The sequence below is a fragment of the Nelumbo nucifera genome, chromosome 1, assembly GCF_055504915.1.
Source record: "Nelumbo nucifera cultivar China Antique chromosome 1, China Antique-T2T, whole genome shotgun sequence".
Taxonomy (NCBI): Eukaryota; Viridiplantae; Streptophyta; class Magnoliopsida; order Proteales; family Nelumbonaceae; genus Nelumbo; species Nelumbo nucifera.
Genome location: NC_142649.1, coordinates 105366696 through 105393110, shown reverse-complemented (window position 1 = coordinate 105393110; position 26415 = coordinate 105366696). Strand labels below are relative to the sequence as shown.

Here is a 26415-nt window from a genome sequence, read left to right as displayed (position 1 = left end):
CCCTCCCGGACTACGAGCTTGTCCTCAAGCTCGAATTGGGTGTCGAAACACCCTCAAAGGAATCCTGGGTAGCTTTGCTCTCTAGGATCGGGTTCCCATGGAGGGGGTTCATCCTCCTCTTCCTCTTGTTTCACCAGGAGGCAGAAAAGTCTCTTGCACCTGTGCCCTGCCGAGTAGAGTTCATCGCAATTAAAACATTGCCCCCTCGCCCTGCGCTCTGCCATCTCAACCCTTGACAAGTGCTTGATAGGGGGTGTACCGCCGCTGCTCCCCACACTGGATGCTGATCTGGAATTGGTGCTCGTCTGTGGCTTCCGTTCTAGGCTGGCTGTTGGATATGGAGCCATTCCGAGTGGTTCTCTGTTGGCTGCTAGCGAAGACCCTCCTCCAGTAGACTTCGGGTTTGTCCAAGCCGCTGCTAGGCATCCCATGCTGAACGGCCCTCAGCTAATCTGCAGTTTGCGCTCGATGGCTCGGGCTAAATTCATTGCCGTGACCAGGTTAGGCGGGCTCTGCATCTCTACATCAACTCTCAGGGGTTCGGCTAGACCAGCTATGAACATATCCACATTCTAGTCTGGGCGTACTGAAGAGGCCCTGGCGAGAAGGGTCTGGAACTGCTGCTGATACTCTGCTACGGTACCAGTCTGCTTGAGATTAATGAGTTCCCCCAAGGGGTTGTTTGTTAGTGGGGGTCCGAACCGAAGGAGGCAATACGACTTGAACTGCCCCCAACTAAGACCTGGTTCCTCCTACTCCACTCGGTAGAACCAGAGCTGCGCTTCTTCGGTCAGGTGGAACGCGGCCAAGCTGACCTTGTCCTTGTGCACTGGTTGCGGAAGAACTGTTCGCAGCGGTGCAACCATCCCAGTGGGTCTCTAGCGCCGTTGTAGGATGGAAATTCTAGCCAGCTGTACTTGGGAATAATAGCGGCTGTTGGGGCAGCGGTCTGCTGTTCGCTGGATGTCTCCGCCCCGTCCGGACAGCGGCTATTGGTGGTGGCGGTTCCCTCAGAGCTTCTTTCGTTGTTGGAGAGGAGCGCTTCTAACAGGCGCCGCAGCTCTCGGACATCATCCTTGACCTCACAAACTTCCAAGCAGGTTTCGGCGAGCCTATGCTCTAGCTCGTGGACCCTGGAAGACAACGGCTCCTGTTCCCCCATGACGGTAGGCTCTGATACAAAAATGTTATGGGCCCGAGCATAGGATCGCGTCACGGGTCGTTCCACGGTAGGAACCCCTGATCTTCCCTTGCCTTTGGCCTTGCGCACAGACCCTATTTTGCCTGTCTAGTGGGTGATTTGTCCAAGAGACCACCCAAACTCTCATCACTCGTTTCTTGACTGGAAAATTGAATGCCTTCTTTCAATTCGTAGCTCCTTAAATAGGAGATTACAGAAGAGAATTCCTTGTTGGATTCGGCTAGGCTAGGGTAATCCAAATCAAACTAAAACTCATAACTCTTACTTAAGAAGATAAAATAAGATAAGGATAAGATAAGGGATAAGGGATAAGATAGGGATAAGGGATGAGGGATAAGATTAAGCTGGCAGCGAGTTGACGTGTCCAGATAAGGGTGGGCCCACCCCTATGAGCTGTCGTGTGGGCCCCGCTCTACTACTGCTGCCGGGTGCGTGCGCGCGGCTCATGGTGCCGCTGCCGCGCAGTGCTGCTGCCGTGCAGTGCGTGCGCGCGGCTCATGGTGTCGCTGCCATGCGGTGCCGGCGTGTGCGCGGTGCGTGCTGCCGTGCAATGCATGCGGTGCGTGCTGCGCGCCATGGTGCCGTTGCCGTGTGGTGCGTGCAGCGCGCTGTCGGGCGGTACGCGCTGCCGGCCTGCTGTGCTGCGCTGCCGGGCGGTGCGTGCTACTGGGCGGCCCACTGTATGTGCTGCTGCCTATGACTGCGCCACAGTGCACTGCTAGGTGGTGTGTCCATAACACCCCGGCATGGTCAACTATTTTGGCTTGACAACTGTTTGAGGTCCTTGCAAATAAAGATAAGAAGGGAAAAAACACACGACAAGTTCATGACCAAAAGTGGGTTCAATATATAGATACAAGGCGATATGCCAATAGGGGTGTATTCGCCTGTATTCATACTGTTTTCTTTTGTTTTTTTATTTTCTTTCAAATTTAGTTCCGAAGGGCCGTGCTAGGCCTGGAATCACTCACCGACCCAAAACACCCCCTATTGGGGCGTATCGGGAAGGTTCCGTTTGAACCTTGGTTCAGACTGGGTTTGATTTTGCCCATGTATCCAAGAATTGGCCCAATTCTGGATTGTTCCTTTCAAAACGGGCCACGTGGCATACGGCTCATGTTTGCGTTAAAAAGATGGATGGTCAAGGTCATTATTGTATTATCGGCAGTTCGGCACACTTTGCCCGGTTTCCTTTTTCACCGCGAGGCCCATAGGTTGGAAATTGGAATTGTTGGACCAATAGTTGACGAATGACGAGGCCTCCCAAAGCGTTTGTACCGCTTTATTCCGATTAAAACGTGGCTAAAATTTAGTGCTTAGTCCCCTCTCATCAAACCTACCATAAAACTCATTTTTTTCCTCTGTGTGGAAATTTGCTACTCTGATTCAGCTTCGATAGCAGACGCCGGAACCTCCTCGTGATCAATGGCCGAAGTTGAGAACGAAAAGTCCCGAACCCTCTCTCAGGTGCTAATCTCAAACGTTCTCTACTTCTTTCTCTTAGTCTTTTGCAATCAAATGGATGTCATTCGGATTACATGTTAGGTTTGCGGTTGGGGTATCAATCTATCTCGATAGATCCGAATTTGATATCGGTCTCTGACATTTCACAATCTTTTTTCTTCTGATAACTTGAGTGTAATGTGGGTTTCTTCGATTCTTGTTCCTTCCAATTCGGTTTTTATTTTATTTTTGTGTAATTGATTCCAGTCAGGTGTCTATTATTAAAATGAACAGAAACATCAGTCAAGAAATTGCTTGCAGTGTTGAAAATGTGAGCGAGGTGGTTCAGATTTGTTTCTTTATTTGCTTATCTATTCCTCTAGGAAAATCGCTATGTTTGTTCCAAGTTGGTAAATTTATTTTAATACCTTGGTCTAGTTTGTCTCGGTCTACTTGGTTGGTTTTGACCCTTGTATAATTTCAGCTTTATTATGCTTAGTTTTAGTTATTTCTTCCAGATATAGTCTGCTTGGTTGGTTTTGACCCTTGTCCATGAGGGGTTTCGCGAAATTGTACTCTAGCTACATTTGAATTCTGTCATAATTACAAAAGCAAGTCATTTTCTTTTCTGTAAGTTATCAGGATTGCAGTTTCAAGTTTGGGAGCGGCACCAGATGTAACTAATAACTTTGATTTTCTTGTCTTAGTCTGGTATATGAACTTCTTCTGTTATTAGTAAATCGTTTAATCTTATTAGTACCCAAAAATAGAGGGGAAAAAAGAAACATAAGTATTTGAAACCTTGTTAATGGTTTTTTTTTTTTTTTTGGTAAATAGACTTTGTCAATGGGTTAATGCACTTTGTCAGTGTTGCAACACTTACACATCACTTTTCCATTCTTCATCCAAAAGAAATTCTGAAGTGTAGCAAACCTATGTTCCTAGAAAAACAAGCATGGTGGATTTATGAGTGTATTCAGTATTGCTTCATGGTGTAATCTTCCAACTTCATAAGAAATTTGGTCTCTCTTCCTCTTTGAGAAGAACAAATGAGGACCAATAATGACAGTTGACAGAATGTATTGTCTTTCTAAATTCTTGCAAGTGCTTAGCTAAAGTTGTACCCAATTTGCTATGCATGCATTTTAGTTTGAGCTATCAAAATCCATGCATTGTGCTCAAAAGGTATTGCCTAATACCTAGTAAGTTCAGTCGATGGTTTGGTCCATCAAAATATTTGGTGGTGTTGGACTGTTTGGATATGCACCAAATCAAAGTTCACACTGTTTGAACCAAGGTTTTCAACCCATTATTCACCCAGCTGGTCATACCAGTCAACCCGTCACCCATCCTGGAATCTAGGTCCATTTAGCTTCCTCTTGAAAAAAACAAAAACAAGAAAAAAAATCGTTGATTGATTCAACATCCCTGATACCCAATAAGTTGGAGGAGGGTGACAGAGACACGAGGAAACAATTGAAGAAGGATTTAGAATAGGTCTTATTGAGAGAAGAAATAAGTTGGAGGCAGAAATCAAGGCATAGGTGGATCAAGGAAGGTGATGGAAATACAAAGCTTTTTCATGATGTGGCAAATGGGAGGAGGAGAAAGAATTTTGTGTCTAAGCTAGAGATAGGGGGGAGGTTTTCACTAATCAAGATGATATTGCTAGGAAGTTTGTGGATCACTTTAAATCGATTTATAGAAGACCCTTGGATGAGAGGTTGGAGTTGGAAGGGATAGATTGGTCAAGTCTGGATGAAGATCAAGTTAGGTGCATAGTTTTCAAGGTGCCAAGGCGAGGCTAGGTGACCATAGGGCGCCCAGGCGGCTAGGTGTTGGAATTTTAAAATGTTAATTTTCTAGAGTTTTTACTTTATCTATGCTTTCCTAAGCTATTTTATTGGTTTTGTGTGCTAATTAGCAAGCATGTACACTAACGATACACTAACTAGCAAGCTTGTACACTAACTATTAATTGAAAAAAAAAAGTGTAGGAACTAGGAAGGGAGGAGAGGAGTATAGGGGCGGAAGAAGAAGAAGTATAGGGGATTAGGGGCAGGGAGGAGTATAGGCCCCTATTTTTTCAAAAAAAAGGGACTGAGGCTATCGACTGAGAACAGTTAGGGGCAGAGAGGAGTATAGGGGCAGAGCCCTTGTTTTTTCAAAAAAAAAAGGGACTGAGACTAGGACTAGCGACTGAGAACAATCAAGGGTGGAAGCATGTAACCGGTGCCCATTTAAGTCTTTGGGCGAGGCGACCATGGAAAACTGCCTAGTCGCCTGGGCGCCTGCCTTGACAACTATGGTTAGGTGGCTGAAAAGAATCTTTGAGGAAGAAGAGATTAGGAAGGCAGTGTTCTTAATGGATAGATCCAAAGCTCCAGGCCTAGGTGGTTTTACAATGGCCTTTTACCAAGATTGTTGGGATGTGATAAAAAGTGATCTTTGTGAGGCTTTTAATGAGTTTGCAGATAAGCATATAGTCAGCTGAGGCATTAATGCTACTTTCTTGGCTCTAATTCCAAAGAAATCTGATGCCATCAATCCTAAAGACTCCATGCCAATTAGTTTGGTGACTAGTATCTATAAAATCTTGGCAAAGGTGCTGTCTTTGAGGATTAAAGAAATCTTTCCCTCCATTATTAGTCAGGCCCAAGGGGCATTCATCCAAGGATGACAGATAATTAATTGATCAGATCCTAGTTGCCAACGAATGTGTGGAGGAGATGAAGAGGTCTAAGCAAAGAGGCTTTGTATGTAAGCTCGATCTTGAGAAAGCCTATGATTTGGTGGATTGGCAGTTCCTAGTAGAGGTTTTGAGGAAGTGTGGGTTCGGGGAAAGATGGTGTGGTTGGATGTTCGGTTGTGTCAGCTCTTGTCACTACTCCATATTAGTAAATGGGGTGGTAAGGGATTTTTTTCCATCTAGTAGGGGTATTAGACAAGGGGAACCACTTTCACCTTTTCTCTTTACCTTGGTTGCTGATGTGTTCAGTTGAATTATCACAAGGGCTGATAAGGAAGATGTGATAAAGTGATGGAGAATAGGAACAAACCAAATTCCAGTAACTCGTTTGCAGTTTGCGGATGACTTGATGATCTTTTGTGGTGGTGGTTTTAGTGAGAAGGTGGGAAACTTGAAAGAATTGATTAAAGCCTTTGAAGGAGTGTCCAATTTGAAAATCAATTTAGAAAAGAGCTGTATTGCTGGAGTCAATCTGGACTTTGAGGAGGTTGAGGCTATTGCAGATTGTCTTTAGTGCTCCATTTCTACTTGGCCTTTGTCCTATTTAGGGCTGCCGTTAGGGGTAAACCCTATGGAGATTTGGTTCTAGACCCCAGTTATAAAGTTTGAAAAGAGGTTAGCTGTGTGGAAGAAAAATTACATCTCTTTGGGTAGGAGGATCACCTTGATAAGAGCTACCCTTGCGAACCTACCTACTTACTACCTCTGTCTTTAGGATACCATCTAGGGAAGCGAAGAAACTGGAAAAATTAATGAGAAATTTTCTTTGGGAACCGAGAGAAGGTAAAAAAGACCACTTAATCAGTTGGGAGGTTGTGGGTAGTAGCAAAGAAGGAGGATTAGGGCTTGGGAATGTGCTTAAGAAGAATTCAGCTTTGTTAGGGGAAGTGGTTGTGGAGGTGGCCTATGGAGCACGACAGGCTGTGGCATGAAGTGGTAAAGAGTATTCATGGATGCTCAGAGAGTGGATGGGATGTTTTCAAGGAGAGCTAACCTAGCAACACCTTGGAAAGCAATTCACAAAATTCTTCCGCAGTTCCTCAGTTGTATAAGGCATGATGCTTGTTCTGGTAACTCTATTCGGTTTTGGGAGGACATTTGAGCTGGAGATCTTCCCCTAAAAGACCTTTTTCCGTCCTTGTACTCTATTTCTTTGTATAAAAAGAGGTGATTTCAAAATTCCTTCCTTTAATTTTAAATTTGTCATCTTTGTCTTGGGACTATGGTTTCCATAGAGGGTTAAGGGAGGATGAAATTGATTGTTTGTCTGCTCTTCTTGGTCTCCTCGATAAGGTTTGGTTGGATCCTTTGAAGCCTAATAAGAGGATTTGGGCCATTCACCCTAATGGGTCTTTTTCTTGTGGTTCCTTTTTTAATTTCTTGTGCCAAACCTCCTCTCAACAAAGTTTCCCTTCCAAAGAAGTCTGGTGTCGACCGGTTCCCCCCAAGGTTATGGCTTTGTGTTGGAAAGTGTGGCATGGTAAAGTAAGCATGATGGATAACCTACAAAAGAGAAGACCCTTCCTATGTATTTCTCCAAACTGGTGCACTCTTTGTAGATCTCATGGTGAGGACTGTTATCACTTATTTTTATCTTATAGTGTCACTGTAGAGCTCTGGGGTTGGCTTCTATCATTGTTTGGGTGTAGATGGGATATGGCAACAGAAGTACAATCTTTTAACCCTTCTATGTTCTATTGGCCCCATAAAAGAGGAAGGAAAATGTGGAGTTTGCACAAGCAGCCTTGTTATGGATGGTTTGGGAAGCAAGGAATGCCAGGATCTTCCAGGAAAAGGGGAGAAGCAGTCAGGCCTTGAAGGACTGCATTTTGTATAGGGCAATGCATTGGTTAAAGACTCTGGATTTGTTTGATCATTTCTCCTTTACTAACTGTTGGGGGGATTGGTTATCAGTAGCAAATTGCTCCTCCTCAAAGATAAAGGTAATGACAAGCTGGGTCCCCCCTCCTCACGGTTCTTTGAAGCTGAATTTTGATGGAAGTAGCCAGGGCAAACTGGGTCCCTTTGGTTTGGGAGGTGTACTGAGGAATGAGGCTAGAGAGGCTGTCTTACTATACTCTGTCCCTTTAGGTGTTCGTAACTCTATTCAGGCAGAGCTGTTAGCTGCAATACAAGGAATAATTCTTGCAAAAGAAATGGGTGTGGAGAAGCTTCTGGTTGAAGGGGACTCTAAGACGGTGGTGAACTGGTTAAATAATCCGGAGAATGTCACGTGGGACTACAAGAATAAGATAAAGAAATTCAAAAGGCTGACAAGGAATATGTCTGTAATAGTGCAGTGGGTTGGGATATCAGCTAATGCATTTGCTGATGTCTTGGCAAAACAAGGGACAAACAGGGAAACATTGTTCTGGGCGCAACTGTAATGTGTCTTTTGTTATAGTCATGACCTTTTTGAGTGTTCTCAGTCTCAGTATGCTTACAAGAAGTAAATGGGGTTTAACAAGTGTGTATGGGCCAAATGAGGAGGGGGAGAGGGAGAAGATGTGGGAGGAATTAGGAGGGTTGAGACAAAAGTGGGATGAGCCTTGGTGTGTGAGTGGCGACTTCAACATAGTAAGGAGAAGGAACGTAATAAGAGGGGAAGGGAGAGAACTTCTGTAGGTATGAGGAGGTTTGAAGAATTTATAACCAATAATGAGCTGATTGATCCAGCACTGGTTGGAGGGAAGTTTACATGGTCGAATGGCCAAATTCCAGCCATTCTCAGAAGGCTGGATAGAATCTTATTCTCAAAAGATTGGGCAGGTTATGTGGGAGAAGTGGATCATTCAATTATCAGATCATAACCAATTCTGTTGAGAAAATTTGCGGCTGTTTCAGGCTCCAAACCTTTCAGGTTTGAGAATGGATGGTTTCTTCAATCAAACTTTGTAGAATGGGTAGAAAACAAGTGGAAGGAAGTGCAAGTGGATGGGTCAGCAGATATAAAAGTTTTTAAAACATTGCAAGTATTTAAGCAAGAACTAAGGGAGAGGAGGAAGGAAGCATTTGGAGGGGAGGATGACAGGAAAAAAGAGATCTTGGAAAAGCTGGCCAGATTAGAAAGAGTAAGAGAGGAAGGAGATCTTAGGAGAGAGACTCGAAATGAGATGGCTGTATTGGAAACCGATCTAGAGAACTTAATGTTGAGGAAGTTAGGTGGAGACAAAAATCTAGGGCCATATGGTTGAAAGAGGGAGTTAAGAATACTTCTTTATTCCATGGTTTTGCAAATGGGAGAAGGAGAAATTTGATTACGAGGATCCAAGTAGAGGAGGTGTTTGACACATGGGGAGACATCCAAGACAAAGTGGTTTCATATTATAAGAAGTTGTACACGGGGAGAAGGTGGAGTTAGTGTTTTAAAAGCGAAAGGCGCAAAAAAGGCATAGGGGTCAATTTGTGCCTAAGGCGCAAGGCACAAGGCGAGGCGTGCACCTTTTTGAAGCAAGGTGCAAAAATACAAAAAAATGCTGAAAAATAAAAAAATGTCAGAAAATTCAAAAAAAGCCAAAAAGCCAAAATATAAAAAATATTAAACATAATATTAATAAAAAATATAAACTTAATTTTTAAAATAAATATTTTAAAAAACCTATTATCTAAAATTAAAATACATAAACATAATATGTAAAGCATATTCAAATGAGGAGGTGATAGGGGAGACCCGGATGGCCTTTGTAGAAGGTAGACAGATTCTGGATGGGGTGTTGGTGGCTAGTGAATGTATAGATTCAAGGTTAAGAAGTAGAAGACCAGGTTTGGTGTGTAAGCTAGACATAGAAAAGGCTTATGGCCATGTTGAATGGGGATTCTTGGAGGAAATGCAAAGGTTGATGGGGTTTGGGGAGGTTTGGAGGGGTTGGATATACGGGTGCATTTCTTCAGCCTCCTCATTATTAATTAACGGTGTGTCATCAGAAAATTTTAAGCCTCTAGAGGGTTGAGGCAAGGGGATCTACTCTCCCCTTTCCTGTTTGTCATAGTCATGGAGGCACTTAACCTGATCTTGAAGAAAGGAGTGCAGAGGGGATGGATAGAAGGATTCAAAGTTGGGAGGAGAGAAATTCGCGGATTTTTCTAAACAAAGAAAGAAGCTTGGAAGTAATATTGGAGATTATTCACATTAGGGTGATACATTGGTTAAAAGCTTTGGAATTGTTTGCTGAATTCTCAGTTGATGTGATGCTAAGGAATTGGAAGGAAATTGCAGAATCAACTTCAAGTAAGAAAGCTTCAAGTTCTTGTTGGACCCCTCCACCAAGTGGGTTTATCAAACTGAACTTTAATGGCAGTAGTTTGGGCAATCCAGGGCCCTCTGGAATAGGGGGAGTGATAAGAGATGAAAAAGGGAATATGTTAGCTATGTATTCTGGCCCAATTGGGGTGGGAGACTCCTTGAGGGCTGAGATATTAGGAGCTCTTGAAGGAGTACAAAGGGTCAAAGACATGCATATCAAGAAATTGATCATAGAAGGTGATTCTGAAATTGTAGTGAACTGGTTAAAAGAGGACAACTCCAAGCTCCGGAACTACAATAATGAAAAGAGGAAATTTAAGTGGCTGAGTAAGGACATGGAAGTTAGATGTACATGGGTAAAGAGAAGTGCAAACTCATTGGAAAATGGCTTAGCTAGGCAAGGGGTGAACATAAACTCTATTTTTTGGGCTGTTTTGTGGTTGGTTACGGTTGGGTGTACTTTGATGTATTAGGGAGTTAAGTTTTTTTAGCTCCTTATTTATGTACTTTCTCAATATTTAATAAAATTCACTGTTATTGACAAAAAAAAAAAGAAAGCCTGAGTATCACTCACCTACAATATGCTGATGATACCCTAATATTCCTAGACGCTTCAGCAAACCAAGTCCTGAACCTAAGAGCTATTTTAGCCAATTTTGAGATGTTGGCTGGCCTAAAGGTGAACATAGAGAAGAGCGTTTTGATAGGAGTTGGGGATATATGAGTTGAGGTAATGAGACAGTATGCAGAGGTGCTGGAATGTAAGGTAGGGGAGCTGCTTTTCATTTATCTTGGGTTACTGGTGGGAGCAAGGGCATCATCAAGTAGTATGGAAACCTTTATTAGAAAGGGCGGAGAGGAGGCTAGACAGATGGAAAACCAAGTACCTTTCTATGGGTGGGAGAATCACACTCATCAAGAGTGTTCTCTCAAGTCTACCAACATATTACCTTTCCCTCTTGAAAATTCCCAGTGGCTGCAAAGGTGGAAAAAATTCAGCGGGACTTTCTATGGGAAGGGGTGGGGGGGACCAAAAAATTCCACCTGGTTAAGTGGGAGAAGGTTTGGAGAGCAAAGGAGGGGGGAGGCTTAGGGCTGAGGAGGGTAAAGTTATTTAATAAAGCTCTGTTAGGGAAATGGCTGTTGAGGTTTGGGCAAGAGGAAGAAGGGGAGGCATTATGGAGAAGGGCATAGTTGTCAAGGCAACGCCTAGGTGACAAGGTGCCCTTTGAGGCTTGCCTCGCCTAATCGCCAAGCAGTTTTGTACTATGTATTGTAAAATACTTTTTTATTCTTTATTTTTTGACATTATAATTATAAAATAGGTACTATTAAACTAAAATATTCATTTTGTGTGTTTATATACTAATTTGTTTTTATTATTTTCTTATTTGTTGGGATTCAATCAATACAAACATTGCTAAATGCTGTATTGAACCCTCAAAGACTTCAAAACCTGAACCAATAAGGAAGAACTTAAAATTTTGTCTAATCAACAGATGGTTTTAGGGTATCATGAGCTTCAATCAAGTGGGGGAAGGCTTTATGGTAAGGTTTTGGGAAGATGAGTGGTTGGAGGTGGAAAGATTATGTGAGGTATGTCCTAAGCTTCATAAATTGACAGATCAGCAAGTGCCTATTGAGCAGTGTTATGAGTGGAGGGGGGAGCAAGTGGTCTGGAATCCAAAGTTTAGAAGACCTTTATTGGACCAAGAAGTGGAAGAATGCATGCAGCTATTTGAGAAATTGGAAGAGGCTAATATTTCCAGAGATACAACAGATGGTTTATGGTGGAAAGATTGCAAAGAAGGACAATTTTCAGTTAAATCCTTTTACAAGGCTCTTCTGAGAGATGGTCAGATAAAAGGTGTTTGGGGCAATCCTGTTTCCCCAAGGGTAGAGGCTTTTGTGTGGTTGGTGGCACATGATAGTATCTTAACATGCGATCATCTGATATCCAGAGGCTTGCAGCTTGCAAATTGTTGCTATATGTGCAGCCAAGCGGAGGAAACAACTCTCCACTTATTCTTCTCATGTAATGTGGCAAACTTTATGTGGAAGTTTTTCTCTCATCTGTTTGGAGTGGCTGTTTTTCATCCCGCAACATCAGCAGAGATTTTTTCCTTGTGGCCTAAAATCAGAGGAAGCAAGGAAGCCAAAATCTTGTGGAGCTGTATTCCATTTGCAGTGTGTTGGGCCATTTGGAAAGAAAGGAATAGAAAGGTATTTGAAGACAAGTGAAAAAACATTGAATATCTGATAGCAGGAGTGGGCAATATGACTTCAGCCTGGGCTCCAAGTCTTCCAGAGTTTGACCAAGTGCACAAGGCAGATCTGTTAGAGAACTTCTGTAACACTTTGGAATTGAATCCATGTAATTTTGATTCCTTTTAAATGTAATTCTGTTAAACAGATGGTTTGTCATCTAGACAACCAGTATTTTGAGATGTACTGCATTTTTTCAATTTAATGAATTTCCTTTTTATTCTTCAAAAAAAGAAAAACCTTGGAGTAGAATGTTTTTACAGAGCAACAGTGATTCAAATATTATGGGACTTTTTCATTATATTATAAATTGTACCAGTGATTCTGAGTAAAAGAAAATCAAGTGTTCTCAATTAGTCCTCTCTTTGTTTCTCATGGTTCTATTTTTTCTCTGGACCAACCTTGCTCATGTTGCTACTTATCAGTATTTATGATGAGCTACAAGTTGCTTGCTTCTTGACCAACATTCTTTAGATGTAATATCAACCATTTATTGGTCTGAAGTAGTATCATGGTCTATAAGTCCTGGAGTGTTTTGGATATTTGCTAGTTTTAGTAAGTTCTGTAATACACGTAGAGTTGTAGGGCAGTAATGTCATTTGTGTTAGCTGTTAGCATGTTAGTAGTGTTAGTAAGTTATAAGTTAGTTATTTCTGTTATTCTTTTAGTTGCCGACATGTTATGTTAGTAGGGGCAATTTTGTAAGTGTGCAACTTTTAAATCTTTAATATATATATATATATATATATATATATATATATATATATAATTGAGTGGGGAGGCAAGGGATTGATCCTACTCTTTCTCTGAAATTATTTCTCTTCGTTCCTCTCTCTCTTTTCTCTCTTCTCTCTTTCTCCCTATTTCATTCTTTGGTCTTCTTGTTGAAATTCTCATCTAGACTAGGACTGATCTCAATACCTACTAAACAAGTTGGTATCAGAGCCAACCTAGGGTTTCTCATGTGAGTCTTATCAGGTTACTGCATGAGAACATCCTAGGGTTGGAAGTTTTAGCAAGATTTGGCAATCAGCTGGTTCTTGGAGATCACAGGTAGAGTGCAGCACCTTTTCAAGAGATTTTGGAGTTTTGGAAAGAGTCTGGTGATCAGAAAGAATCAAAGGAAAGAAAAGAAACTCCAGATTAGGGTTCAAATTCGCTGTTAGTAGCATAAAAACATTCCAATTAGACCTGTTTCAGAATTTCTGGGTGTTTGCTAGATCCTTTTTAGCATTCCAATTCGGCTGTTAGCAGTTTCAGGGTATTAATTACCTTTGTTCAGCATAAAAACATTTTTTTGTGATAAGTTCTTGGTAGAGATGGCAGGTACTGAGTTGAAAACCCAAGGGGAAGGTGTTTTGGGGGCTGGAAGCATTACTGAAAACACCTTTCAGACTTTCAGATTACCATAGTGAAGTTTGATGGATCAAACTACTCGGAGTGGGCCCAATCAGCTATGATGACTATTGGGGGTAGAGGGAAATTAGGCTATGTGATGGGGGATGTTAAGAAACTAGCCAAGGAAGACTCATTATATGCCAAATGGGTTCAGGAGAACTATTTGGTCATGACTTGGTTGTACAATTCCATGTAACCTCATATTAGCCAAAATTACTTATGGGCTAAAACTGCCAAGGAAATTTGGAACATTATGAAAGAAACCTATTCTCAGCCACTTAATGTTGCTATGGCCTATGAACTGAAATGTGAAGTTAATAATCTTAAGCAGGGAGAGAAACCGATCTCAATTTACTTCTCTACCTTGAAGTCTTTGTGGCATGAAATTGATCACATGGAGACAATTGAGTGGGAAAGCCAGAAGGATGCACAGACATATAAAAAACAGGTTGAAACCAATAGAATTTTTGAATTATTAGCTGGTTTGAACCCAAAATATGACATTGTGAGACCACAACTCCTCACTAGAGAGAGTGTGACCTTGTCTCAAGCCTACTCCTTAGTTCACAGTGAAGAAAGTAGGAGAAAGGTTATGCTACAATCTCAGCCTATGGAATCAGCCCTAGCAGTAGTGAAACCGAAGTATGGGGGTGACAAGTAGATCTGTTCATGGGTCGGCCCGGCCCGGCCCGGCCCCTGGACGGGCTTGAGCATGTGTTTTAGCCCGCGGGCTTGACCTCGGGCTTAAAAGCCCGAGCCAGACTATTTTACGGGCCGGACTCGGGATTTGTTAAAAAAGCCCGGCTTGAGCCCGGCCTGGCCTGACTTTTCCTAAACTACTTAACCCTAACCCTAAATACTTAAAATTTTTCTTTTCATTCTCCTTTCTCACTCTCACTCTCACAGAAGCGGCTCTCATTTCTCCCTCTCAACTCTCAGAACCGATGAACCCAACCCACCTGCGAACTCAGTCACCGACGGCCGACTCCACCAGAAGGTCCAGAACCAGTCATCTCTCTCTTTGGCGGTGATCTCTCTCTCTCTCTCTCTCTAGCTGGCACCGTTTTCATCTTCTTTCTTCTCATTCTCAGTTCTCTCTCTTCTTAGAACTAGGCCTTCTATCTTCTCAATTCTCTCTCCAACCAGCGGCCCAGCGCCACCAGAACCCAGGCGCACCGTTTTCATTCTGCGAACTCAGGCACCGCCACACTGGCGGCTGGCACCACCAGATCTAGATCGTCTCTCTCTCTCTCTCTCGAGCGGTGAGCTCTCTTTCTCTCTCTCTCTCTCTAGCCGGCACTGTTGTGTGTTGTCATCTTCTATTTTCTCACTTTCTGGGTTTCTATTCTCAATCTCAGACTCCCAGGAATCGGCGAACTCAACAGGCACCGGCGCTCAGACTCCCAAGTCGGGCTTCGGGCTCGGGCCCGGACTTCGGGCTTTTTTGAGGGCCGGGATCGGGCCCAAGTTTTAGGCCTGTTGGTCGGGCCGGGCTTGGGCTTGGGCCTGAAAAGTTTATGTTAATAAAGAGCAAACCGGCCCAAGCCCGGCCCGGCCCATGAACAGGTCTAGTGACAAGGAAAGGGATATGAAGAAAGAGGACAAGAGGGAGTTAGTTTGTGACCATTGCAAGAAATCGAAGCATACCAAGGACACATGTTGGAAACTGTATCCACATCTAATTCCAGCAAAGCTCAGAAACAAAAAGAAGAATGCCAATGTGGCAATTATTACTGATGGTGCTTCATCCTCTAGTACAAGAACTACACCCCTGGACACCTTAGCTGTTGTCCGAGCTTCCCTAACTTAGTTGGAAAGTGAGGTTGGCACTTCAACACCCTCATCTCAGCCACCGACTATATTTGCTACTTCCACTTCTACATTTGCTCATTCAAGTACAAAGACTTCAACATATCATGCTTCAGCTCTAGTTAACAATGAACCTTGTCGGGTTATAGATTCAGGTGCATTTGACCATATGACTGTCTTATCCTCATTGTTTAATACTTATTCTTTATCCTCTGGCAGAGACAAAGTGTCCATTACTGATGGCTCCCTTGTTCCCATTTCTGGCAAGCGAGACATTAGATTGTCTGATGCCATCTCCTCATCCTCAGTTTTGCATGTTCCTAAACTTAGTACTAACCTACTTTCCGTTAGTAGTATCACTAAAAATCAAAACTATTCAGTGACATTCTTTTCTGATCGGTGTGTTTTTTAGGATCTGGAGACAAGAAAAGTGACTGGGATTGACCATGAGATGAAAGGAATCTACCTACTTAGAGGGGATTCACATGGGGAAGATAGAGAAGTGGGGAGGTCACTAGTTTCTCAATTTGTAATTCAGGTTATCCTTTGGCATAATCTGCTAGGTCATTTGTCTTTTAGATCTTTGAAGAGTTTATTTCCCAGTATGTTTGAATTAGTTCAAATGTCTAGTTTAAAATGTGAAAGTTGTGAACTTGCAAAGCACTGCAGAACAACCTATTCTTTGAGCAAAAATAAAAAAAAGTAGTATTCCTTTTGAAATCATACTGATGTTTGGGGACCATATCATATCACTGCTATAGGGGATATAGATGATGACTAAACTCGTTTCTCATGGGTTTATCTTATGCACTCTCGAGATGAGGTCCCTACCCTAACTTGGAGCATAAGATAAACCCATTGGCCTCATATCTCCTTGACCACAAGGTTATCCATCAGAGCACTTGTCCCCATACACCTCAGCAAAATGGGGTTATTGAGAGGAAAAATAGGCATATATTGGAGGTTGCTAGAAGCATTATATTAACCTCTATTGGTCCCATACGTTTCTGGGGAGATGCTATCCACATTGCGGTGTACCTCATCAACCGAGTTCCCTCACAGGTCCTTGACATGAGAACTCCATTTAGCCTCCTATATCTCAATAAGGACTTGTTTACCATCCCTCTTAAGACCTTTGGATGTACCTGCTTTATTTAGATTCTTAGACCTCATTGCACTAAATTTGATCCTAAAGCTATGGATGTGTCTTTCTTGGGTATGCACAAAATCAAAAAGGATATAGTTGCTATGAGTCTGTTTCTGAAAAATGGTTTGTTCCTATGGATGTCACATTCTTTGAGGATGCACCCTATTATCATAGAGTTTCTTCTCAGGTGAAGAGTAGTGAGGAGGGTTGTCACAGACATCGGGACTTGTGTTTGTATCATAGGCGGTGGAGGCAAGTTGATTTTGGTCATCAACAGTCTGGGCCAACATGAATTTCCTTTGCGGCTCCAGATTCAGGTATCACTTCTTTATCCCCTACTATAGATGAGATACCTTCCATGCCTCCCATTGTTGAGCCTTCTCTTCCTCTTTTGGATGATCTTGATCTTCCAATTATAGTTCATAAAGGGAAGCATCGTTGTACCTCATCTACAACCCATTGTATTTCCCAGTTTCTGTCTTATGATTTTTTGTCTCCATCCTATAAGTCCATTTTGGCATTCATTGTTGCTATTCCCATTCCCATAACAATGTAGGAAGTCTTGTCAGTACCTGAGTGGAAGGATACAATGAAGGTCGAGATGGATGCTCTTCTAAAGAACAATACATGAGAGTTAGTAAATCAACCTAAAGGAAAGAAGCCGGTTGGGTGTAGATGGGTGTTTACAGTGAAACGTAATGCTGATGGCTTTGTTGAAAGATATTAGGCTAGATTAGTTGCAAAGGGGTTTATACAGACATATGGCATAGACTATTTGGAAACTTTTGCATCGGTAGCCAAGATGAATACTGTTAGAGTTTTACCATCCATTGCAGCAAATTTTTCATGGCCGTTGTTTTAGATGGATGCCAAAAATGCCTTTCTCAATGGTGATTTGCAGGAGGAGGTGTATATGGGGTTACCTCCTGGATTCTATAATACAGAAGCAGGGAAGGTCTGCCAACTGAATAAAGCCTTATATGGATTGAAAGTCTCACAGAGCGTGGTTTGATAGATTTAGATAGGCCCTTGAAAAATTCGGCTATGTACAGGCCCAGTCAGATCACACCCTTTTCATTAAGAAGATGAATTCCTCCTTGACCCTACTTGCTATGTATGTGGATGATATTGTTGTGACATGGAGTGATACTAGTGAGATTGACTCTCTTAAGCAATTGCTTCACCAAGAGTTTGAGGTCAAAATTTGGGAGAACTAAAATATTTCTTAGGAATTGAGGTAGCATGGTCCAAACATGGGATTTTTGTCTCCCAAAGGAAGTATGTTCTCGATCTTTTGGAAGAAACTGGAAAACTAGTGTTAAAACCTACTAACACACCTATTGAACAAAACCATAGGACAAGTGCAGAAGGGGGAGAGCCCCTTGAAGACAGGTTATGTTTCAATGATTGGTTAGGAAGCTTTTTTATCTTTGCCTCACACAACCGGACATTTCTTATGCTATTAGTGTTGTTAGCCAGAACATGTATTCCCCCGGAACCACTCAACTTCTTGCAGTTGAGAGGACCCTTGCTTATTTGAAGAGAGGTCCAGGTAGAGGTATACTTTTCAAGGAAAATGGTCACATGAAAATAGAAGTCTACACAGATGTTGATCGGGTCGGGTGCGTTGATGTCAGGAGATCCACCTCCAGGTATTGTGCCTTTATAGGAGGAAATCTTGTTTCTTGGAGAAGTACAAAACAAGATGTTGTTGCTCGTTCCAGTGCTGAAGCTGAATTCAGATCTTTGACTAATGGGGTGGCTGAAATCTTATGGTTGAGATCTCTATTTGAAGAACTGGGTATTGCTTATGAGAAGCCCGTAATGCTGTATTGTGATAATCAGACTGCTATTAATATTGCCCATAATGCGGTTCAACATGACACAACTAACATATTGAAGTGGATTGACACTTTATCAAAGAGAAAGTTGCTTCTCAAGAAGTGTGTCTTCCATATATTGCCTCTAATATGCAGCTTGTTGATCTATTCACTAAGGCAGTTCCAAAGTCCAAGCTGGAGACAGACTTACGCAAGTTGGGGATGATTGATATTTACTCCCAACTTGAGGGGGAGTGTAAAGTAAGTTGTAGGGCAGTAATGTCATTTGTATTAGCCGTTAGCATGTTAGTAGTGTTAGTTAGTAGGGGCAATTTTCTAAGTGTGCAACTTTTAAATCTTTAATATATATATATATATATATATAATTGAGTAGAGCGGCAAGGGATTGATCCTACTCTTTCTTTGAAATTCTTTCTCTTCATTCCTCTCTCTCTTTCTCCCTATTTCATTCTGGTTTCTTGTTGAAATTCTCATCTAGACTAGGACTGATCTCAGTCCCTACTATTCAAGTTGCTTGCTTCTTGACCAACATTCTTTAGATGTAATATCAACCATTTATTGGTCTGAAGTGATATCATGGTCTACAAGTCCTGGAGGGTTTTCGATATTTGCTACTTTTAGTAAGTTCTGTAATACATATTACATTGGGCACTTTCTAATGTTCAATTGATTAAGTGGTTATGATGCCAGTCCTTTTGCCTCTCTAATTAGATTGTTTTCACATGCAGCAATACATGCTGGATGAGAAAGTGGAACAGCCAAATCAGGGTCAACCCCCTTCTGAAGCAACTGAAGATGAAAAACCAATAGATACAGTTGTTGTGGAAGATATTGCTGAAGTAACTAAAGAAGTTGCCATAGTTGAAGAAAGCAATGAAACTCCATCCAAAGAAAGCAATGAAGCTGCAACTGAAGAAATCAACGAAGATGCAACCGAAGAAACCAACAAAGCTGCAGTTGAACAAAGCAGTGAAGCTCCTGAGCAGGAAGAGTCAAGTGATCCAGAAATTGTTGAACAGACTCCAGAAATAAAGGTATAGTGTGGTTTCAACAGTTATTTTTTCTCTTTTCCATGCCTTTTTCTCTGGAAGGATATAGTGCACCTGTTCTTACACTGTGGCTTATTTCCAGCTTGAGACAGCACCGGCAGATTTTCGTTTCCCAACCACCAATCAAACAAGACACTGCTTTACCCGCTATATTGAGTATCATAGGTGAGCAAAACAAGTTCTGAGATCAGGATTTTGTCATTATGCAACTTCATTTTCTGTATGTCAGTTTGTTGCATCCATAAACCTATTTCTTGAGTAAACTTTGTCGTTGACAATGAGAAAAAAAATTCTATTCAGGTGCATTGCTGCAAAAGGGGAAGGTGCGCCAGAGTGTGATAAATTTGCAAAATATTATCGTTCTCTTTGCCCTGGTGAATGGGTAAGCATTTTCTCTTGATTTCATTTGTTGGCTAGTCATGCTGCTTTGGAATTTTTGTAATCATTGATATGTACCTTCTGGAGGTTTTTCTTGGGGGTCAAATCTCTTTGTTTTCCAATACAATTCTATGCCTGCATGCCTAATTATGTGAAGCTAACATTGGAGCTCCTATATAGACTTATTGTGTTTTGAAACAGAATCCAGTGCTCTAGTCCTGTGTCTGAAGTGTACTATAATCCATCTTCCATGGAACCCTGCAGATGTATTTCCTGTTGTTATTTTTGTGCCATCATGTCATTAATTTAGTGAATTTTCGGTGAGTTCAAAAGTTGCAATGATTCCCCTATTAATCTAGGGTGGAATTGGCTTCAAAAAAAAAAAAATCTAAGGTAGAATTTATTTGACTAGCAAGGAATGCATGCACTTGATCTTAGTCTATATGGGATTTGCATCAGTGATATGGTGTTGAAGATGGAGATGCGGCATTCCAATGGATTGAATTAATAGAAAGATTGATTTGAAATAGTTCATACTGAAATTCATATAGCCAAAAGCTTGGGTTTGTTTTTTTATGTTGAGGATAAATATGCTAGAAATGTCTTCTTCACTTCTTGAATTGGAAAACAGAGTTAGAAATATAGGGGAAGAAAAAACAAGGAGAAGACAGAACAAAACAAGGAGAGGAGGCAATTTTAAGGGTGGAGGAATCTTGTGGATCCATTCATCAAAAAAAAAAAAAATCTTGTGGATCAGATGTTGGTGGGTTAAGGAGTTGGAGGATTGTGGGGTAGTGAGGGTGGGGAGAGTGCATGAATCTGAAGTAGGGAATTTGTTGAGGAAAATAAGGAACTAAGAGAATTGATGAAATGAGGGAAGAAAACAGAGTTAGAAATATAGGGGAAGAAAAAACAAGGAGAAGACAGAACAAAACAAGGAGAGGAGGCAATTTTAAGGGTGGAGGAATCTTGTGGATCCATTCATCAAAAAAAAAAAAAATCTTGTGGATCAGATGTTGGTGGGTTAAGGAGTTGGAGGATTGTGGGGTAGTGAGGGTGGGGAGAGTGCATGAATCTGAAGTAGGGAATTTGTTGAGGAAAATAAGGAACTAAGAGAATTGATGAAATGAGGGAAGAAATCTTATATATATTGAAGTGAAAGGGGTGCTTTCCCCTTTTGGTATTCGGAATCTTACTTTCAACACTATAGTTAATTGTTTCTTTTGTTTTGGGCTAAGCTGTAACTTAATTGTTTCTTTTGTTTCTTTTTCTCTTTTTCTCTCTTTGGAGAGTTTAAGTTGTATTCGGAAGATAAGAGTTTGTCTTCCTTGCTGTAAATATTTTGATATTTCAATGAATTGAATGAATTTGTTATTGATCAAAAAAAAAAAAAATCATACTATTCAACACTGTAGTTCGTTTTAGATGAATGCCTTACACGTGTGTACAATATATATATTTTCATTTCATGAGAGACATATGTCTCTCTCTCCTCTGATCACTTCTCTCTTTTGTTTGAAGCAACTCGTGCGTGTACCCATTGCATGACACAAACGTATCTGGATTTCTCTTTCTTTCCATTCTCTCTCGAATCACTTCTCCCATTTCTTCTTCAATATGCTTCTTCCCACGTTCCCCTCTTTGCCTCTCTGCTGCCCCCTCCCTCTTCTCATCTCCGTCCCCTGTCTCTGCTACCTCCTCCCTCCACCTCTCCTTTTTTTTTCTCTTGTTTTTTTCTTCCACCTCTCTTCGTCTCTCTTTTCCTCTCTCACTCGTAGAAAGTGTGAAGTTAGATGAGGAATGAAGAGATTCATTGTCTTTTACCTTAGCGACGACAGAGGAGCGGCGACAACGTTCTCCAAACCCATCTCCGGCCTCCTCCCTCTCCCTTCTTTTTATTTTTTCTTTTTTCCCTCTTCTTCTTCCCCCTATTTTTCTCTCAACCGTCGAACCGGCGGTAGATCAGCCCAGAAGGAAGCTAGACCCACTGTCCAGAACGTTACCACCGCGAACGCCAACGACAACAATATCAGAGAAGGTATGGACACTAGAGACTGAGATAGAATGTAGGACGACCGACGATATGCGTTATAAGCTATCTCTCTCATGAAGATGTATCGCTCATGCAGGAACACTGGCATTGCCTTTGCGCAGGTGTAGAATGTCGTTGACATGGCGAAGGCAAAGAATCCTAGTCGCTCTTGGATGCCCTTGGGAGAGTTGTATCGTATCGTATCTTTTGAAAATGATACGGTCTGAAATTCCTGTTTCCAGGTGTTTCGGACCCCCAATTTTTTTAATAATAAAAAGCATGCTAAAAGCTTCCCAAAAAAACAAAATTTGAAAAAAAATTAAAAAAATAGAGTTTCGACCGTTTCTAAGTGCCGATACGATACGACCGAAACTCGTATCATATCGATACTTTGAACCTTGACCAAAACTGCTCCTAAATGGACCCTAACCAGCTTTGGCATTCGCTTCGTGTTCATCATCGATCAATTGGATAGTATCGCCACCTCAGAGTCTAGAATGGATTAGCAAATGTTGGCATTGACGATGTATGGCTCCATCGTTTGTCGCCCCGGAAACTGGCTTTCCTCTTGAAATGCTGGTAGCGGTGGCGTCTTTCAACGTGAGACCCTATCTATTGTATCCGTAGGTCGACGGATGATTCATTTTTTGCTGCTATGACTTGTGGAATTCAACTTGTCAGATCCAACTGTTCGATCAAAGCTTGAACTCTAGCTTTCTTCTCGATTTAGCGAGCTTGTGGCAGCCTGAACTCGGTAGAGAACATGAGTGTCTCCTCCACTGTCAACATTGGGAAGAGTAGATCATCTTGCATGATGTACGCTGTACGCAGATATCACTTTATGAAGTTTAGATGATATAACTTCGCCGTTCAAGGTTATACATCCCCTTAAAGCTCCCCTTGGCAATATGACTAGCTAGAGCATCAACAAGAGTTGATTTCCCCGACCCACTAGCACCCAGAACAGCAAGGATTTCTCCTTCTTTGGCATAGCCGCAGATATCATTCAAGAGAACCTTGGTGTTTGAATTTAAAACCCTAGGGTTGTTATGGATTGGACCCGTCGCTGCTCCGAGACTCTTGGTCCGACCAAAACACGTAAGAAACGAAATTTTACGGTGAGTCTTCATGTTGTATGTCAGATTACTAAAGGAAAGAATAAAAGGAAGAGACCTGGAGTCAACACCGGTGTTAATGTCGAGCGATTGGTGCCGAGGAGTCTCATTGCGGGTGGCTTCGTCTTGGGTGTTCTCCACTCGCCAGAAGAGTTCACCGAGGGTTGGAGACGGTCTAGTGTTTTGGACCCCTCGAGGAGTAAGGCCTTGAAGCTCCATGGCGAGCGTTCCAAGGTGGCGAGTGGTGACCTACGCCTCCTAATTTATTTGATGTCTACATGTCTCCTTTCCAATTTCTGTGTTGAGGGGTTGTTAGGTACGTGTGTTTATCTATTGGGAACTAGGGAGTGGGGAAACCAAAATTCTTGTTCAGTTGTTTGTAGAAGAGAAAGTTCCAATTTTCATCAACTTCAGGTATGAGAAATCTTATCTTATATCTTATATAATATATATCCAAGGGAAAGGGGTGCTCTCCCCTTTCGCTAAATGGCAATATTTCCCTTTACTATATATAAAAGATTCTTCATTAAAAATTCTCAAATTGCAAGAAACAAACATGAAGAATCTTATATATCTTATCTGCCACCCGGTTTTCGGGTCAACAGTTCGACCGTTCGGTTTAAACGGATGGTCTGATCTGACAACAAAAATTACAGGCAAAAAATTGAGTGTATGAGGTCCATTAAGTAGTATCATACGCGTTATGTCATTCGAGCGTGACTCATATGACCCAAAAACGGAACCGTTCTGGCCATCGTTTTTCGGGTCGGTTCGACCGACTGGTTCGAATAGATGGCCCATTCTAACAACAAAAATTTTAAAAAGAAAAAAATGGCCAAAAACCATTAAACGGGTCAACGGGTCAACGGTTCGACCGCTCAGGTCAATGGGTCGTTGGCCGATTCAACTGTTTTTGGTCAGGGACCGTGATTGGGGTAAAACGGAACCGGTTGTTTGGATGGTTCCCAATTAAAAAAATAAAAAAATGGTAGTTTGATCGTTTGGTTCGAACGGACGACCTATTCTAACAACAAAAATTATAGGCAAAAAATTAAGTGTGTGAGGTCCATTAAGCAGTATCATACGATGTCATTTGAGCGTGACTCATACGACCCGAAAACGTCTAGCCACCGGTTTTCGGGTCGAAGGTTCAACCATCCAATTCAAAAAATAAAAAAAACAGCCAAAAACCATTGAACAAGTCAACGAGTCAATGATTTGATTGCCCAGGTCAATGGGTTGTTGACCGATTCAACGGTTTTTGGCCAGGGACCGGGATTGGGATAAAACGGAACTGGTTGCCTGGACGGTTCCCAATTAAAAAAAATAAAAAAATGGTCAAAAACCATTGAACGGGTCAGCAGGTTGACAGTTCGACCACTCGGGTCAATGGGTTGTTGACCGATTCAATGGTTTTTGGCCAGGGACGAGGGTTGAGAGACAACGATGTCCATTGAAGAGCAACTTCTGCTATACAAGGCAATTTGAATAGCTCACCTCAAGGGGAAGGCATTAACATGTTTATGTAAAGAATAAGATTTTTTTTTTTTTGTAAGAAGCATATTAACCTTTCTTTAAATTCATATGGGCAGTGCTTATTACACCATTTCCAAATATATAATTAATTTCTTTCAAAAACATATTATTGTGATCGACAATTAATTTCTCACTATTTGTGTGACAAATACTCTTGTATCAAAACACCTCTTATGTTGTTTATAAATTGTCGGGACACCCCTTACCATTGTCAGAGTTAACTACTATAAGGAGTATTTATCATGGTGGGGGTATAAAAATCTCACACACTAAGAACTTTTTTTCTTACACTCATTAGCCCTTGCAACGCAGGGGCCACCCTGCTAGTATTTGTTAAGGGGATTAAAAATGTCTTTTGATCAGTGCAGGAAAAGAGGAGCAGTGGTTTTGTTGTTTGTATCTATCAAGGTTTAAAATATAAGAAACATGTTGGAAATGTTAGAAATATCATATGGAAATATTGTAAAAATTATAGACATGGTGGAAACATTGTAAAATATGCAAAACAATGAATGATATTCTATGAAATGATAAAAGAAGAATATGCACACCTTTTTAAATTATTGTCTTTCTCCAAATCACTAAACAAATCTAAGAAACTAAGGTTATAGACAAAAGAATATGTTCTGGTGTTGCCCTATAAACCCTAAGAGTCAGCTTCAAGATGGATGGGGTAAAGCAAAAATTAAAACTCATAGAAAATGTTAATGGTTGTAACAAATCAACCAAATAATCTATTACACAAACAAAAGCTATTATCTAACTTCATGCTTGAAATGGATATTGAGCTATCTCAATGTGGAAGTCGTGTTAAGTTAGATGGGTAATACCATTGTTACTTTATATGTACAATATTGTCACCAACTTATGTTATAATATTTTCTCTTCCACTCCACATAGTGCTGGTAGTATTTATTGGGGAATATGTCAATTCTGCTATAGTCTTTTGGTTCAAGTCTTTGTTGTTAGGCTGTTCCATTTGTGGTAAGGGATTGTTTTGGATAGACATATATTTCTGTTTGAGTGGTTTCCTCAATATGCTTTCTACTTTTTGTTTGTAATGTTTTTCCTTTTAATAAAAGTTTCTTTTATTATCAAAAACATATTGAACCCCATGCCCTTGCCCTTCTGCTGTGGAAGGACTTCCACCTATTTGATGAAAGGCATGTGCTCAGGGTCCCATGAATTTCTCAGGGATTGAGCTTTTCTGTACTTGCAGACTGCCTTTGCAAAGCCAACACCCCTGTCGCAACATCAAGGAGAGTTTGATTGAGCAAAGTAGTCACCCATCCCTGTGGGCAATCTCAAGGTTTTTGTTTTTGTCAAGCCAACATCACCAAAATACTCCTGCAAGTGGTTCAAGAGTTAAATTGAATCCATATAATTATGAAAAAGGTTCTTTCAACTAGCAAATAGATGAATGAAGCCATTTCATCTATATCTTAAAGTCCATGTTGGATGTCAACCAGAAGAATATGATGGATACCCAGTTCAAACCTTTAGGCCAATCGGGATTAATTGTGATAAGTACATGCTAAAAACTAGCAGTAACACATTTCCTCAAAGCAGATAGGTTTTTTAGGTAGCATACTTTTATCCTTATAGCATTTCTGTTGATCTGTTTGGATTTTCCTCTTGATGCTGACTATGTGGTATTATATATTGATGCAGATAGAGAGGTGGAATGAGCAAAGAGAGAATGGAGCCTTTCCAGGCCCTTTGTAGAAGTTGACATTTCAAAGGCAACTGTTGTGGGAGCGTTATTGCCAGGTTGTTGGGCGAGGATACATGTTCCTTGAAGTGAGAGTGATCAACAGGGAATCCTATATACTCTCCTATTTGAAAGACTTGAGTTAATAAAAAAATTTTGCAGGTCTGTTGCTGCACTAGTTTAAAGTCCAAAACACAGGAAATATCTTTCACATAAAAGCCATGCTTGGCGGTGTCAAGCCAAGCTCTGCCAATTCAACGTCATTTTATGTTTTGACAAATAAATTACAGTACCAAGGCCTTGAATGAGAAAGAGATGGAACGGTGAGAATTCTGCATGCTACGTACTATTGCGGAAATCATAGTTGATAGTTTCCAGAATTTGATGTTTTCTTCATGATAAAAGGCCGGTTGGAAGTTGTTTTTGGCATGGAAAGCTCGAGTACTCGAGTTGTCTCATCGTTGTTTCAGGCATATGCCGCATATCATCATATTATTA

General features: G+C 41.3%; 1 protein-coding gene and 1 pseudogene across 1 annotated transcript; one reads left to right on the top strand and one right to left on the bottom strand.

The window, feature by feature from the left end:
• The first annotated feature begins 2507 nt into the window (after nt 1-2507).
• On the top strand, nt 2508-26415 carry LOC104608644 (uncharacterized). Its single transcript, XM_010274689.3, has 5 exons — nt 2508-2668; nt 18825-19130; nt 19228-19310; nt 19446-19527; nt 25878-26415. The coding sequence occupies exons 1-5, from the start codon at nt 2627-2629 to the stop codon at nt 25929-25931; spliced, it is 567 nt and encodes a 188-aa protein (XP_010272991.1). The 5' UTR covers nt 2508-2626; the 3' UTR covers nt 25932-26415.
• On the bottom strand, nt 22093-23037 carry LOC148803657 (ABC transporter G family member 1 pseudogene; annotated as a pseudogene).

Bases quoted from the DNA above. Each gene is read 5' to 3' on its own strand.
- LOC104608644 (XM_010274689.3), top strand. From the start codon at position 2,627: ATGGCCGAAGTTGAGAACGAAAAGTCCCGAACCCTCTCTCAG. The intron at 19,131-19,227 runs GTATAGTGTGGT...GCTTATTTCCAG, and splicing joins AACAGACTCCAGAAATAAAG to CTTGAGACAGCACCGGCAGA. The intron at 19,528-25,877 runs GTAAGCATTTTC...ATATTGATGCAG, and splicing joins CTCTTTGCCCTGGTGAATGG to ATAGAGAGGTGGAATGAGCA.